This window comes from Diabrotica undecimpunctata, chromosome 8, assembly GCF_040954645.1.
Source record: "Diabrotica undecimpunctata isolate CICGRU chromosome 8, icDiaUnde3, whole genome shotgun sequence".
In the NCBI taxonomy this organism is placed as follows: Eukaryota; Metazoa; Arthropoda; class Insecta; order Coleoptera; family Chrysomelidae; genus Diabrotica; species Diabrotica undecimpunctata.
The window spans coordinates 63,270,938-63,285,595 of record NC_092810.1 but is presented as its reverse complement, the minus strand read 5'-3'; the positions used below and the strand labels follow the sequence as shown (position 1 = coordinate 63,285,595).

Genomic DNA, 14,658 nt, shown 5'->3' with positions numbered 1-14,658 from the left:
ACTATTTTTGTTGACAAAAATATCATTCAAAGATTCTGCAAACTTCTTTTAACGATCTATTTGTCTTAGATATTATGTATCATTTCATATATTAAACCGACATTTCAATATTTTGTTTCGATTTTTGTGTCATTTCTTTAAAGTAGGTACTAAAACTTTTATTAAAGAAATTTAATGTCAAAATTGTTTTCATACATAGAGCAACACTAAAACTGGTCGAGTGCTACCTCCATGTAGGGACAAGTGGCACAGTCAAAAATTGGCAAGTAGCACTATTCAATTCCAAAATGCATGGCTAATTTATGTTAAGAACAACTTCAAGAATTTTAAAATACAAAGAATTTGTAGTGGGCGGATCAATAAACCGTGGTGAATGTTATTGCTTATTTAATTTTATTTATTACCAGACGGTGTTTACATTTAAATGAACATCATTTTCAATAAGTTTTATAATAAAGATTTTGATGTTAAATGAATAATTTTTTTCATTTTTTGTTCTATTTAGGAGAATAAAGATTTTTCTCGATGACGGTATATATAAAATAAAACGAATCCATATTCATAGAACGTCTTATTTTTTAAAATAAACTGATATAAGTTGTTAGACTCGTGAATATAAATAGAGAAATTATGAAGGTCATGGATTTTTGCCGGTTGTCTTGCAATATTATTTCGATTACGGCTTTTTTCCTAAAATTTTCCAATAAGAAGGCAAACAAATCTTTCAATGAAAATCTGACAAATCTACCAAGGATGCATGTGATAAATCCATAAAATGAAGTCCGACTTTAAATAAATATTAATATACTTTTAAAGCTCAAGTCTTGTAGTTTTAACCTTTATAAAGTTGAACTTAAAATGTTAACCTCGCTTTAATGTAACTATAAGTCATTTATAGATTTTATTCGTTTATAAAATTATGTCAGGTTTGTAATGTTTGTAATAATTCTTTTCTGCAAATTTTAAAGGGAAAATAAATTTACTGCTATACAGGGTGTTTCAAAAAAAGGTAACCCCGTCTCTAGGGTAGGTAAAAAACTTGCTTAGTAAAAAATTGTTGTAACCTCATCCGTTTTCAAGATACAGGGCGTTGAAGAAAAAAAAATTTACGAATTTTTTACGATTTTGCCTAAACTACTGGCAACATTGTAATGAAATTTTATACGAATATGTTTTGGAAGCTGATACATCTCATTAATTTGTTTTTATATCTGATTCTCATAGAGGGTGCTAGTTACACGGATCGTACTAAGTATTAGTCAATATAACTTTTTTAAGAGTATAATTATTAATCAAAATTTCAAGTAAACTTAAACATCATTCAATTTTACAGGAAAAAGGTACTCTTGGTAAAACTCGATACTGTGTACCGTTTTCGGAATATTTTGATTTGAAAATTATGAAGTAATAATTGATGCTGGTAGTAATGATAAAGTTCTAATAGGTATACCTCTATTTTCTTCAAATGTGCCATAAAAATCTGACATTTATTGATTGTTATGACGATAAATCAACAATAATTAAAGTTTTGAAACCTTGTTATTTGTAAAATCAAATCAAAATGTACTCAAATATTGAATACACTGACATGTTATTAACCTTAGGCGAATGTTTAGGATTTTCTAGTGCAGCTGTGACACGTTATGCAGAAAAGTTTCCTAGAAGAAACTTACCAAGTAAAAAAACATTTAGAGCCGTTGAACAACGTTGTCGAGAAACTGGGAATGTGAGACCAAATAAAATAAATTCTGGTAGACCAAGAACAACAAGAACAATTAATAAAGAAAATAATATTTTAAATTTACTTGATCAAGATCCAACAGTTAGCGCAAGGAATATAGCAAGACAAACAAATACTTCTTCTTCAAGTACTTTGCGGATACTGAAAGAACAGCAATTACATCCTTATCATTACAGACAAGTCCAAGAGCTCTTGCCAGATGATCTACCAATTAGAGTGGATTTTTGTGAAACATAGCAACAAAGGACAGCCAACAATCCCAATTTTTTAAAATGCATTCTTTTTACGGACGAGGCCACCTTTACGCGACAAGGTATGTTTAACTCCCATAATGCACACTACTGGTGTGATGAGAATCCACGAGTCAAAAGGGTATCACATTACCAACACTCATTTAAAGTTAATGTTTGGACAGCAACTTTAGGTAACGAATTAATAGGTTATCATATTCTACCTGGAAATTTAAATGGTGATATGTACCTTGATTTTTTAAACAATTCCTTATTCGAGATATTAGAAGATTTAACGCTAAACGAGCGGAGATCTTTATTTTTTATGCACGATAGAGCTCCACCACACTTTGATAGAAGGTGTCGTAATTGGTTGAGTAATCATTTTCCGAATTGATGGATTGGTAGAGGTGCAGAAGCTCCGATTCATTATCCTCCTCGGTCATGCGATTTTAACCCTTTGGACTACGCAGTTTGGTCGTATATTAAGGAAAAAGTCTATGCTACAGAGGTAAATTCACGCCAAGAATTGGAAGAAAGAATTCAACGTCAATTTAATGACATCATAGCTGATCCCTTACCGTTTAGAAGGTTAATGGACTCTTTAGAAAAAAGAAGAGACTTGTGTATTCGCGAAAACGGAGGGCATTTTGAACACTTACTGTAATTGAATTTTATTTTATGTTCTTAGTCATTAATTTAATTTTCTTCTTGTGAGTTTTGCTTAATTACTAATGCTAAGAGTACCTTTTTCGTGTAAAATTGAATGATGTTTAAGTTTAAGTTCTTGAAAACGGATGGCGTTACAAAAATTTTTTACTAAGCAAACCGCAATTATTTTTCAGTGTTTTACCTACCCTAGAAACGGGGTTACCTTTTTTTGAAACACCCTGTATGTATATGAAATTTAGTAAAAATATATTTAGAACAAGTAGAAATAAGTGGACTAGCGCAAAGTTTCATACTGTTTTCCGTAATTTTAAATTGGGGATCCAATCGAATGCCATCTTGTATTATATTTTTTGGGTCTCACCATATTCGCAGCCAAAATTTTAGGATCAAAAAATTTTCAAAAGAATTAAAAAATAAATTTTTAAAATAATAAACTTCTTGCATATAAACATAAAAAAGTAAAATAACATAGGGCTTTTGCTTAATAAATCTTACCCTAAAATTACAGTAACCAATATTTTTGGCAATTTTGCGAAAACATTAATTGCTGATGATGTAAAATTTCCGAGTAAGGATATTTGAATAATAAATTTGTAGAACGAATTAGCAATAAATCAACCATATCGTTTTAAGAGCAAAATATGATTGATTAAGACTTAAGTAGGTTGAAATGTCAGTTGGTAGTTCATAATTCTTTCCTACGTGGCGCTAGGAGTTAGCGTCCCAGACAAACTGCGTGTCCGTTTGTCTGGGACGTAATTTTACCCGTAAATGTAACATTGAAAAATTTTACATATTATATAACGGCCTCCATAGTCATGTAAATGGACTCTTCCAACTGTTTACAACGCGTTACTATAGGCGCTATTATTAAATAGCGTATTTCGTGGCGCTATTTTCGTGATGCACGCCTCAACTATTTACTATAGAGAAAAAGTCATACAATTCCAGCATAGAAACTTTCTTTTAAAAAATTTTAAAGGATTTGACATATTGGACTTTTTAATTCGTAAAAGGTATTAAAAAAGATAAAATAAAATTACCAAAAAAAAGCTGTAACAGCTAAAATCCTTTTTGTGTACTGAAAATATCATATGAGACAAGCAAAAAGAAAAGAAAATTTAAAATTGAACCGGGTTCGTATTTCTAAAAATCAAATTTTCCATATTTTTCGCGATTTTTCCAAAGTAAAACTTTTAGATTTCATGACCTGCCGTTATGTCTTGTTTTGGATGTTCCTTATCGTAAAAACTAACAAACTTTCAAGTGGCATGAACCAGAAAATCACGGACACTGACATATTAACATTACATGTTTAGGCTATAATTAAAACCGTTAAGGCACTAGCAGCCCTTATGCCAATTTCTTTAAAAATAAAATCAATACTCCTCTATCCATTCGAAAAATGGCATAAAGGAGAAAACCGTCGCAGCATATGCAATTCTCTTTACAAAAGAAAAAATTGATTTTATTTTTTAATACTCTAAAAGGCATAAGGGATAAAATCGTGGCTGAATTTCTATTTAAATCCGACGGTATATCATTATCAGTACTACAGTCTAACTTGTGTAAAACGGAATCGTATTATTGTGAATAAATGTACTAGCACAGACAGAATTCTGCGTTACATAGGTTAGATGATTTACAGTACAATATGTCAAATAAAATTTGTCGAATACTTGTATAAAGTATTGAAGAAAACCAAAGGTTCACAACCATATTAGTTGTTTGGTATTGTTACTATTGTTCTTATTACCCATTTTTCTAGTTAGTTATTGCCGTATACTTATGTTAAGCTCAGTATATCTCTTCCTGTACTTTGTCGCACACTTTATTTATTTTATGTGTCTCCCTTTACGCGTTTTCTGTTTTTGAAGCGAAGCTTCTATACTGGCGTTGTATTATTTTTTTTTCTACAGTCAAATTCTGAGGCAAGCGTCATGGAACTAGAGCAACAACATGGCGTCGTCACGGGTAAATGAGAAGTAAAACATTAAAAGATTATATGTCACTAAAAGATTCGATTCGTAGCGACTGACAAAATTGAATAAAAGTCATAAATGACATCCGATTAATAACAACACTGAATCATCTATTTTAAATTTTTATAATAGTTCTCGTCTTAAAATAATTTCATATAAATTCAATTATTATTTTTAAACATATTATTTAGTTTATATAATATTTAAATTATTATCAAATGATATTTATTTATATTTTATTATTAATATTTGGTCTGAATTTGACAGGTTTGTCATAAGTAAACAACGTCTGCTTTGTTAATACGTTAACAGATGGCGTTAGGAGCAAAAATAATACTTTATTGAATTTGTTTAAAATATAAAAAATAAATAAATAATAAAATTACTTTATTTAATGTTAAATATATTATTTAAGTAACTTGTTAAATTTCATATAAATACAATGTTGGATTTTTGCAATTATCAATTCCACTATTGCATTAAAGTGTGATAAAAAGAGTTAATAGTAAAAAATTTTCATATTTTTACAGTCACAGCGAAAAGGTCCATTTGTGTACCCAACGAGGGAGTGGGCGCTAGGTATACAAAATGTCAAAACTAACTATAATTTGTTATATTGATTTTTAAAATGTTTCATAATTTTTTGTATACACTTCTCGTTTTCAAATAATTTTGTGTTAAGTTAAACTTTCACATTTTTACTTTGGAAGAGATGTCTAAATCAGCACATCTTAAATATGGCTTTTTACGAAATAGTAGCTGCAGTAAACAATTGGAAGAGTCCATTTACGTGACGAGAAAATTATTTTATTTAATTTTAAACATATTATTTAAATTTTAAACATACAGAAAACATGAAGCTTTGCGCTAGTCTACGCTACCGCCTACTGCACCTCTTTTTTATTTATCTAATTTTTTTAGATTATCTATATCTCTGTTCGTCTTATTCTGCTTTCCCTTTCACGTATCTTTCTGATTTCACGTTTTATCTTCCTGCTGTTCTATAGTGTCCTCAATATTTTTAAACTATTAATTCTTTCTTCATGTGCCGAGCTCGATTATTGAGCGTTGGCTATAAAATTGGCTATAGTAATTTTGTTGACGGCAGCTCGGAAGAGAGATGCAGAGGATTTGTTAAACCAATCTCTCAGGTTTCAAAGCCATGACGTCCTTCTTCGACCTGGCCCTCTTCTTCCGTCTACCTTGCCTTATATTATTAAATGGAGTATATTATATCTCTCTGGGTGGGGAATAAAATGGCCAAAATATTCAAGTTTGCCATTTTTTAAACTTATTCGTAGGATTCTCCGATACACCCAGATTTCAAAGGCTTCCAGTTTCTTGAGAAGTGTATCCGTCAAAGTCCATTTTGTTGTCCTTGTATTCAAAAATTTTATGTCAGTTATAATATTATTTTTTTATAAATTATTTTTATCTTGCTCATAGTTTACTCTATTCGTTTGTCACTTAGTCTCTTTTTCTTGGTCTTCATGACATTTTCTTTCTTCTATGTAGTTTCTCAATATTCTTCGCCTGTTCTTAAACTATTTTCTTTGTCATTTCTATGTTATTTACTGTATTAAATGGATATTAACCACAATTTTAATTGCAAATACGTTAAATTTTATGTTTTTTGCGCGAACTAGATATAACCAGTCAGTCAACGTCGACTCTAGTTAGTATAGTTCAGAGAAATATGCAAAAAAAAGTACAATGTTTGTGAGCAGTCTATCGGCCAAATACGTTAAAAGTTTTTATTTAGTAATTTATTTATTTATCCCAAACTATTTTTTTTTTTCAACAATATAAGTCAGAAAATAATGAAGTTACAGTAATTCTACGAGTAGCTTATGAAAGAACAAGGTTTATTATATTAATCTATTCTAACAAAAATAAAGAAAAACAATTTTAAATATCGCAAAAACATTTTGCAAAACATGTAGATTTTTTGCTTAAAAACATTTAGAATAACTTTTTAACCATTGCCTGCAGGAAAATTATTTTTTCTTTAAGTTTGGACAAATCTTCAGAATGTTGCCGTTAAAATCGGCTGGATTTGAAACTCTCGGAAGCGATGGATGGCGAAAGAGCTGTTAGATGTAGGTATCTCTGGTTCTTGTTTATGGATTTAGACTTTCCTTTTTTTAATTTCTATGTACTTTTTGCTTACATTATGCATTATTTAAATAAATAGATTATTAAATAACCATCTATTTTTTTTTTAGTAATATTTGATGTTATTTTTATCGTAAAATATAAATATTTATGACAAATATACACTTCAATAAACTTCGTAAATAATTATTTCTAAAAATAATATTGGTTTATTAGTAATCTGAAAAATTGCTACTTAAGATAATGTTAACTAACCTATGTGCATGAAATATATAAATCGAAATCACTTTCAGTAATACTGACCGATTTAATGGTCTAAAGCCGCCACCCCGTATATTGTTATTTAATACTTATTAGGGTTAAGTTGGTGTATTATAAAAGTATTGTATACATTATCTATTGTTTGGGTTACTATTAAACATAAAGTGGCTTGGGTTCTGAAAAAAGTGCTCTTGCTGTGCCTTAAGTTCAAGAACACTAATCAATTTTACAGTAATTTGGTAAATCCGAATAAATATAGACTTTATTGAGTAGAAATATGTCCTAATTCTCGCTTAAACCCTACCTTCTACTAGACAACTATAATAATGTATTATTTGTATATAATTTTTTTTTAAAAAGGTGAATAACTCAAAAAATCGGTCCAAAATATGCATGATATGTACAATATATTAATACATAGGGTGTTTCTTTAAAAACAACAATGTAGACAGCGAGCAATAAATATTTTAAATATGTACGAGCAGATCTGTTGCAATTACGCGAAGTACAAATTTTCAGATTTTGAATCCGATTATTTTCAGAGATAAGTCTAACGTGCGACTTATGTGAAATACCCTGTATAATATTCAAATATGAAAATAACCAATCAATTATATTAAAGATGAAACTGAAATAAGCAATAATAGATAAATCCTAAAGGTCAAGGTAAGTGAGAGATAGTCCATAACCAGAAGCAATTCTAATAAGCTAATAACAAACTTAATATAACAGTTAATAAACATCAAAAATATAAATACAGAAACGATGTGAAAACATGGATGAGATCAGTAGTACCAAATTATTAAACATTAAAAGGAAATATTCAAAAAAGCGGAAAAGAAAAAATCGAAGAAAATTATAGACCAAGGAATAGTTTTTTAAAGTTTTAAATATTTTCGGTTTTTAGTAGCTAACCATGCATTTTGCTGTAACAATGTGGTATGGATATTATTTATAAAACATATATGAACATGTAAAAAAAAATAATATAAGTTTTTATGTTAAATATTTACAAGAAACGATATAATACACAGAATCGCTTATTCCTTTACTCCTGTGGATCTGGATAATGCAGCAAACGTTGTATTGTGTACATATCAAATATATTTTCTAGTTATATTAACTACGTTCTTTATTTATGAAATAACTAATAACTTTTCAAGTATGATAAATATATAGTACAGTATACGACACGGATATATATGTATGCTTTTCACTCCTGTTGAACTACTTTCCCGAGCTAACTTTTTAAAGTACCCAAAAAACAACATCGCAAGCTTCAAAATAATGCTTGTTTTTCTTGTAATGAAGCACGTTCTTGAAACTTTTTTAACCCTAAGAATGCCACCGTCCTTTAAAACGTACACTTTACAAATGCCTGTAATTTAGTTATACTGTTACTTGTTAAGATATGGCACGTACTATTTTATAAGTGAAAAACCACATTATTAAAAAAATCATAACAGTCGTTGTGTAAATCCTGTGTTTGCTGTAGAATTTTGGAGGTTACTTGAGATACTGTTTATAGCATAGGGTTTATAGTTTCCAAGCATAGCTGATCAAAGGTGAGTAAAATGAATTGTTTTAATTCTTTAATTTCAAAAATATTTTCATGCATGTATTTAAAAGACCTTTAATATTCTATTTAAAAACATAGTAGAAAACATATTATTTCTAAGTATTGGTTATCAAAGTTTGGTATTTTTTATAGAGGACGGTGGGGTTTTCCGCTATACTGATGGATATTTTTTTAGGTACCTACTGGATAAAACCTTTACCTTTTATTAAATTTTATTTATTTATACGAACATGACGAATACAAGAAGAGAGTTTTAAAAAAATCTGCCTGACACGAGCTGGTGGACATATTTGCTAGTGAAAATAGCACAATAGAAGACAATAGAAGAAAAATAAGATACAATACAACAGATTTTTACATATAAAATGCTATCACATATTTTTTTAGGTCAGGTACACATACGACATCAACACTCTGAGTTCTCAGACATATACAAATAATTATTATAAATACTCAATGGAATTTTATATATGGAATATATGAAATGGAATATATATATATATATACATATTTCCTGTAAATTTAAAGATATTTGACTATATAAAAAGTTAATATACCTACATAAATACCTTATTGTTATAACGAGTATTTCTACTTGTGAAATCCCAACCCTTACTGAATTTTCACATGGCGATAAGTATACTTTTAATAAAGTTAACAGTTTATCAAAAAATGTTAGACTCATTCGCAAATAGTTAAAAAAAATTTGGGGGGTAATTTCTATACAGACTATAGGTCCACCCATAACCTTCTTTGTTGTCTATTCGTTGCTCTGAATCTACGGTTTTCGACCAAATACATGCTAACTCCATAACTGTACTGGCTGTTGACAATAGTTGACATGCGGGTAAAAGTTAAAAAAATAGCAAAAAAATTTAAGAAAGGCTTATTACTACTACTCGTATTATTAAACTTCAAAAAAGGGTATTACCAATTTACAATCTGTGATTTGGGTCCAAGGTATCTAATATATACATATATATATATATATATATATATATATATATATATATATATATATATATATATATATATTTATATATATATATATATATTAGTAATTTTAGTTATAGTTAGTTATAGTTTTGAGTTTCTTGAACCGTACTATATTTAATATAAAATTAGTTTTTCTTGGGTTTAGGTTCAATAAATTATATAATTTATATATAATATATTAATATGTTATATTAATATTATATATATATATATATGTATATATATTATATATATAATATATATATATATTATATATATATATATAATATATATATATTATATATATATATATTATATATATATATACATATATACATATATATATATATATATATATAATATATAATATATAATATATATATATATATATATATATATATATATATATATATATATATATATATATATATATATATATATCGATAATCAAACTTGATGGGTGACAAAAATACTGAAATCATAGTGCGTGCAAGCAAAGTGAACATGAAATGGTGAGTAGGTGAAGTTTTATAAGGCTTAGTTGAGTTAGGTTACATAGGTTAAGTTAGTTTAGATTAGGTTGGGTTAGATGACAGTAGGTTTGCATCATGCATTTTTAGTCCAGATTGCACTTGATATTTATATTATCCCCGCTCCGCAGCAAGTGGAAGTCAGATTACTTTTAAAAGTTCAAAGCTGATTTTTGAGTGTTAATATCCGTGTACCTAGAAGCAGGACCACAGATGCAGATTCATAATCAGCGTCCTCAAGTTAACCAGAAAATGCACTTTTTTAAATTTAATTTGTATATATTTCGAAAAATGAATCATTTTTGCTATTTTTAACTTTAATCATACTTAAATTAAGGAACTTAACGAAAATAAGACATATTCTGGATCAGCACTGTTGTAGGAAAGTTTTAAGAAAATCTCTCACTAAATACATTTTTAATGTACTTTTGATAATATGCATTTTGCAATGTGGCTGTGTGAATATTATTGAAAATGCCTGGTATAATAATAACATATTACTCATAGTTAAAAGAAGACAAAACCAAGGATATATAATATAATCTACATTCATACTACTATTGACATGATGGTTAAACTAATTGTATGAATTAAAACTTGAAAAAAAGAGAAAAAATTTGTAAATAGTGTTGGTGAATAAAAATGTTAAATAAATATATTTCATATAGCTAACGAGGACCACCTAAATCATTTACATATATTAATTACAACTATTTCATCCATTTATCGTGCAAATTATTTTTCCTAAGATGAAGAGGTTAACATTCACTAAATACGCTAAGACCAAATACCGCAAATGTACATTGAGAAGCGAATAAGAACTGAGATCTTATACTAATAATCGTATAAAAATTGTATAGTAAAAATTCTACACTAATTAACAAAAAACAGCTGAAAGGCTAACAGACGTTGAATCAAAGTGGAAAGTATATATTTCCAAAAGGAAAATAAAGAACTCTCAAAAACCAATATAGATATAGGTACATTTGCAGAAAAAACAGATACAACTATATAAAAATATGGAGAAACGCAAAAAAGAAATATAATTCTTGCAGTGAATAACACTCAAATGCGATGATGTTAAAATCATTATATTTTAGTTTATTTATTAGAATAAAATATTTTTGTAGCTTTACATACAAAAATCATTACTTCAAATCATAGTATTGAACTAAGAAAAAGAATCAACCTTGGAGGGAATATTGAACATATAAATATTATTAAACAAGGATGTTCAACAAGGGTGTATTTTGTCATAATTAGGATAGATTATTATAACAGATTTTTATCATACAGTTACAGAAATCTCAATAAATAGAAATAATCCCTGTACTTCCTATACAGAAAAAAAAAGATCATATTTAGGGGTAGCCCTAAAGCTACCACCAAGCTACTTTTTTTACCACATCGTATAACTTCAATTCAAAGATAGATTATAATAACATATTTTTACCATACAGTTACAGAAATCTCAATAAATAGAAATAATCCCTCTACACTTCCTATACAGATAAAAAAGATCATATTTAGGGGTAGCCCTAAAGCTACCACCAAGCTACTTTTTTTACCACATCGTATAACTTTAATCCAAAGACAATTGGAAAATATAGGCAGTAATCCAAATGTATGTTAAAAATAACGTAAAGGAATAATTAAAACTTCTTTCGGAAATTCCGTGAATAACCAATGGGACCTAACAGACGCTATTATAAAAAGCAGATTTTTAAAATATGGGTGGATTTAGATAATGGGCAAATAAACAAATTTAAGAAAAAGTGGATTTAAACAAAGAACTGTTTACAAAAAAAAATGTCAGTCGCTAAGTAAACTCTTTAGATAAGTTTTCTAAAATATCCCCCTATATGTATTCCATAAGTAGTCTCTTCACTATATAACCGTATTATACTTTTACGGAAAACAGGTAAACGGAAATAACAAGAGATTATAAAATCGGCTGTTTTTTCCTTAAGAATAGATGAAACTCAAAATATAAGCGTAATAGTGCGGGATTAGTATAGCAGGCTGTAACTACTTGATTAGCCGTAGGTAACGAGGAAACCAATAGCGAAACTTTCACTTTCAACACAATTTTATTTCAGGAAGTAAATAGAAATTCCGCCACCGGAAAAAAACTGCACCACTGTACCGTTCATGTAAACATGCTGCCTCCACAGCTGCTGGTACTGCGTCCACCTGTGCGATTCGTCCTGCTGGGTCGTTTGGACGTGCGTCAAAGTTCCCTGCATCACCCCGACCGGCACTTGGTGGCCCAGGGGCGCTGGAGTTGTAGTACTGATCGGGGGGGCGGGTAGTTGGTATTCCATTTCCTTCGTCGTGATAACAAAACTCATGCCTGGCACATGCTAATCCGAGTCCCGTTTTTATTTCACACCCTTACACTAAAAAATTTTATCACTCTCGGTACGACTATACACTATTTTACACAACACGGCCACAGAGCGGTTCTTTACAGTACGAAAACAGAGTAACTGGACGAACATCAGATGCGGCAGTGCTAACGATGGAAGTGAATGGGTACCGGAGGGGGGCAGCAAAACACTCTCGGTTTCGCAAATGCCGGAAACTATCGGCGGTCGCCTAACATCGTCGCTGTTTTGTTATGGATTTTAAGTATTGTTTCGTTATTGTTCTTTTTCCTCGGATGGTTGGCTAAGAGCATTGTTCACGGATATTTGTGCAAGATATTTTATAGACGCAAGGACATTTCATTGGCAATTTGAAAATTGATGGACAGTTTGCTGATTTAAACCGTTTTTAGCTAAACAGCATCCTATAATATTATCTAACAAATACGATATAAAAGCAAAAATACTAGTATAGCTTAAAATATTTCTTGAGGATTAGTATCAATATTTGAAAATTATGTATAGCTAGAATTTACACGATATGCTTATTTAAAATCTGTCGTAAAGTTTAATGACAACATTTTAAATATTTTCCTTTTTTTTAGAACTTTTTCCACTTCATCTACTGCCTATAAGTTTTTTGTTCGCTCCTCTCATTTTCCAATTTATTGTGTATAATAATTAACATGACATCTTCTGCATCTTTTTAAGTTGTCTTTATATTTTCCAGTTTTTCTTTTTTCTTGTGGTCCGTTTTATTGATATCGGTGTTTTATAAATTTTTGTCAATAACTTAATTATTCCACTACGGTTTTCCTTTCCGTAGTAATTTACTGTTTAGTTATTACATGTTTAACAATAATTATTATAGATTGCAAATTTGATGTACCCTTGGTTATTCTCTAGGATATTATTAAGGCTTGTATCTCTTTTCCCCTTAATATCTTTGACTTCCTTTCCTCATATATATATATATATATATATATATATATATATATATATATATATATATATATATATATATAATATATATATATATTATATATATATATATATATTATATATATATTATATATATATATATATATATTATATATATATATATATTATATATATATTATATATATATATATATATATATATATATATATATATATATGTACAGGGTGTTCAAAGATGTTATTAAAAGCCTACAATTCAAAAAGTAATGAATATTTTTATTTGAACTTTGGGAAATATCAATTGGATCAATACTATCAATTAATGTATACATCAGATCGGTGACGTCATCACGGGCGCTGTGACGTCATTACATTGGAAAAATTAATATATCAAGGTAGTCAAGGTTAGATCAGATAAAAGGGTTTTTTATCCCAAATTCAACGGTGTACCACAATCAGGGTATTAATTTAAATAAGGAAGTCCGGCGCCGATATCGAATAAGCATAGACGCTATTTTGATCAATCCTGACAAATTGTGAAATTAACAGAGTAATAACAATCTTTTTTTGCCCTGCACTATCGTACAGTATTATAGTGTTAGTTCATTGTGCATTGAAGAAATAAGATCTGGGAGTACATATTTTATTATTAATAAAGTAATCCGTGATCACAGTATCTTAGAAACAGTACATAAATTATACCACATTTATCAACACTACTTTTTGTCATCAAAGGTAATTAACAAAACCTGAAGCGGACCAGGTACGTATTTAGGATAATCCAATGGTGATTAAAAATGGAATTTGATGTTACTGAAAATAACGATGAATTATCTCAATTTACTTTACAACCACCTTTATCTTACTCAGCTGTAGCTAGTAAACAACAAGAACTAATCTATCAATTAAAACTACAAGTAATAGTTTTTTATTCTCTAATAGACTAAACAACATAAAACCGTAAACAATATAAAAATTCAATTAGACTAATTACTTCAAGTGAAGGGCTCCTAATATTAATACATATTATATAAGATAATAGAAAACGAACTTTTAACTTTAGGGCTAAAATTAACTTCATAAATGTCATTTTTGCGAATAGGAACCACCGATCCGGAATACAAATATGTACTTAGTTTCCGTCGACATATTTACATATTCTTACCCACAGTCCCAATTCCAGATTCCATTGTTATAACGTATGATGACATTAACAATCGAATTTTTTTAACGTTAGACAATGAATGTTTCTTTTGCAAACAACAT

General features: G+C 28.9%; 1 protein-coding gene across 3 annotated transcripts in view; it reads right to left on the bottom strand.

Annotated features, from left to right (window-relative positions):
- The window catches only part of Pdp1 (PAR bZIP family member Pdp1), a 351,185-nt gene that overhangs the window by 190,231 nt on the left and 146,296 nt on the right, over positions 1 to 14,658 (bottom strand). The window contains exon 1 of one of the 3 annotated variants that reach the window (XM_072540387.1): positions 12,232 to 12,581. The exons of 1 other annotated variant lie outside the window; for it this stretch is intronic. In XM_072540387.1, coding sequence (XP_072396488.1) covers positions 12,232 to 12,436 — 205 coding nt within the window. In that variant the 5' untranslated portion in view covers positions 12,437 to 12,581. Of the gene's footprint in view, positions 1 to 12,231; positions 12,582 to 14,658 lie in introns of those variants that run through there. One more of the 3 variants, XM_072540388.1, reaches the window with a different exon arrangement.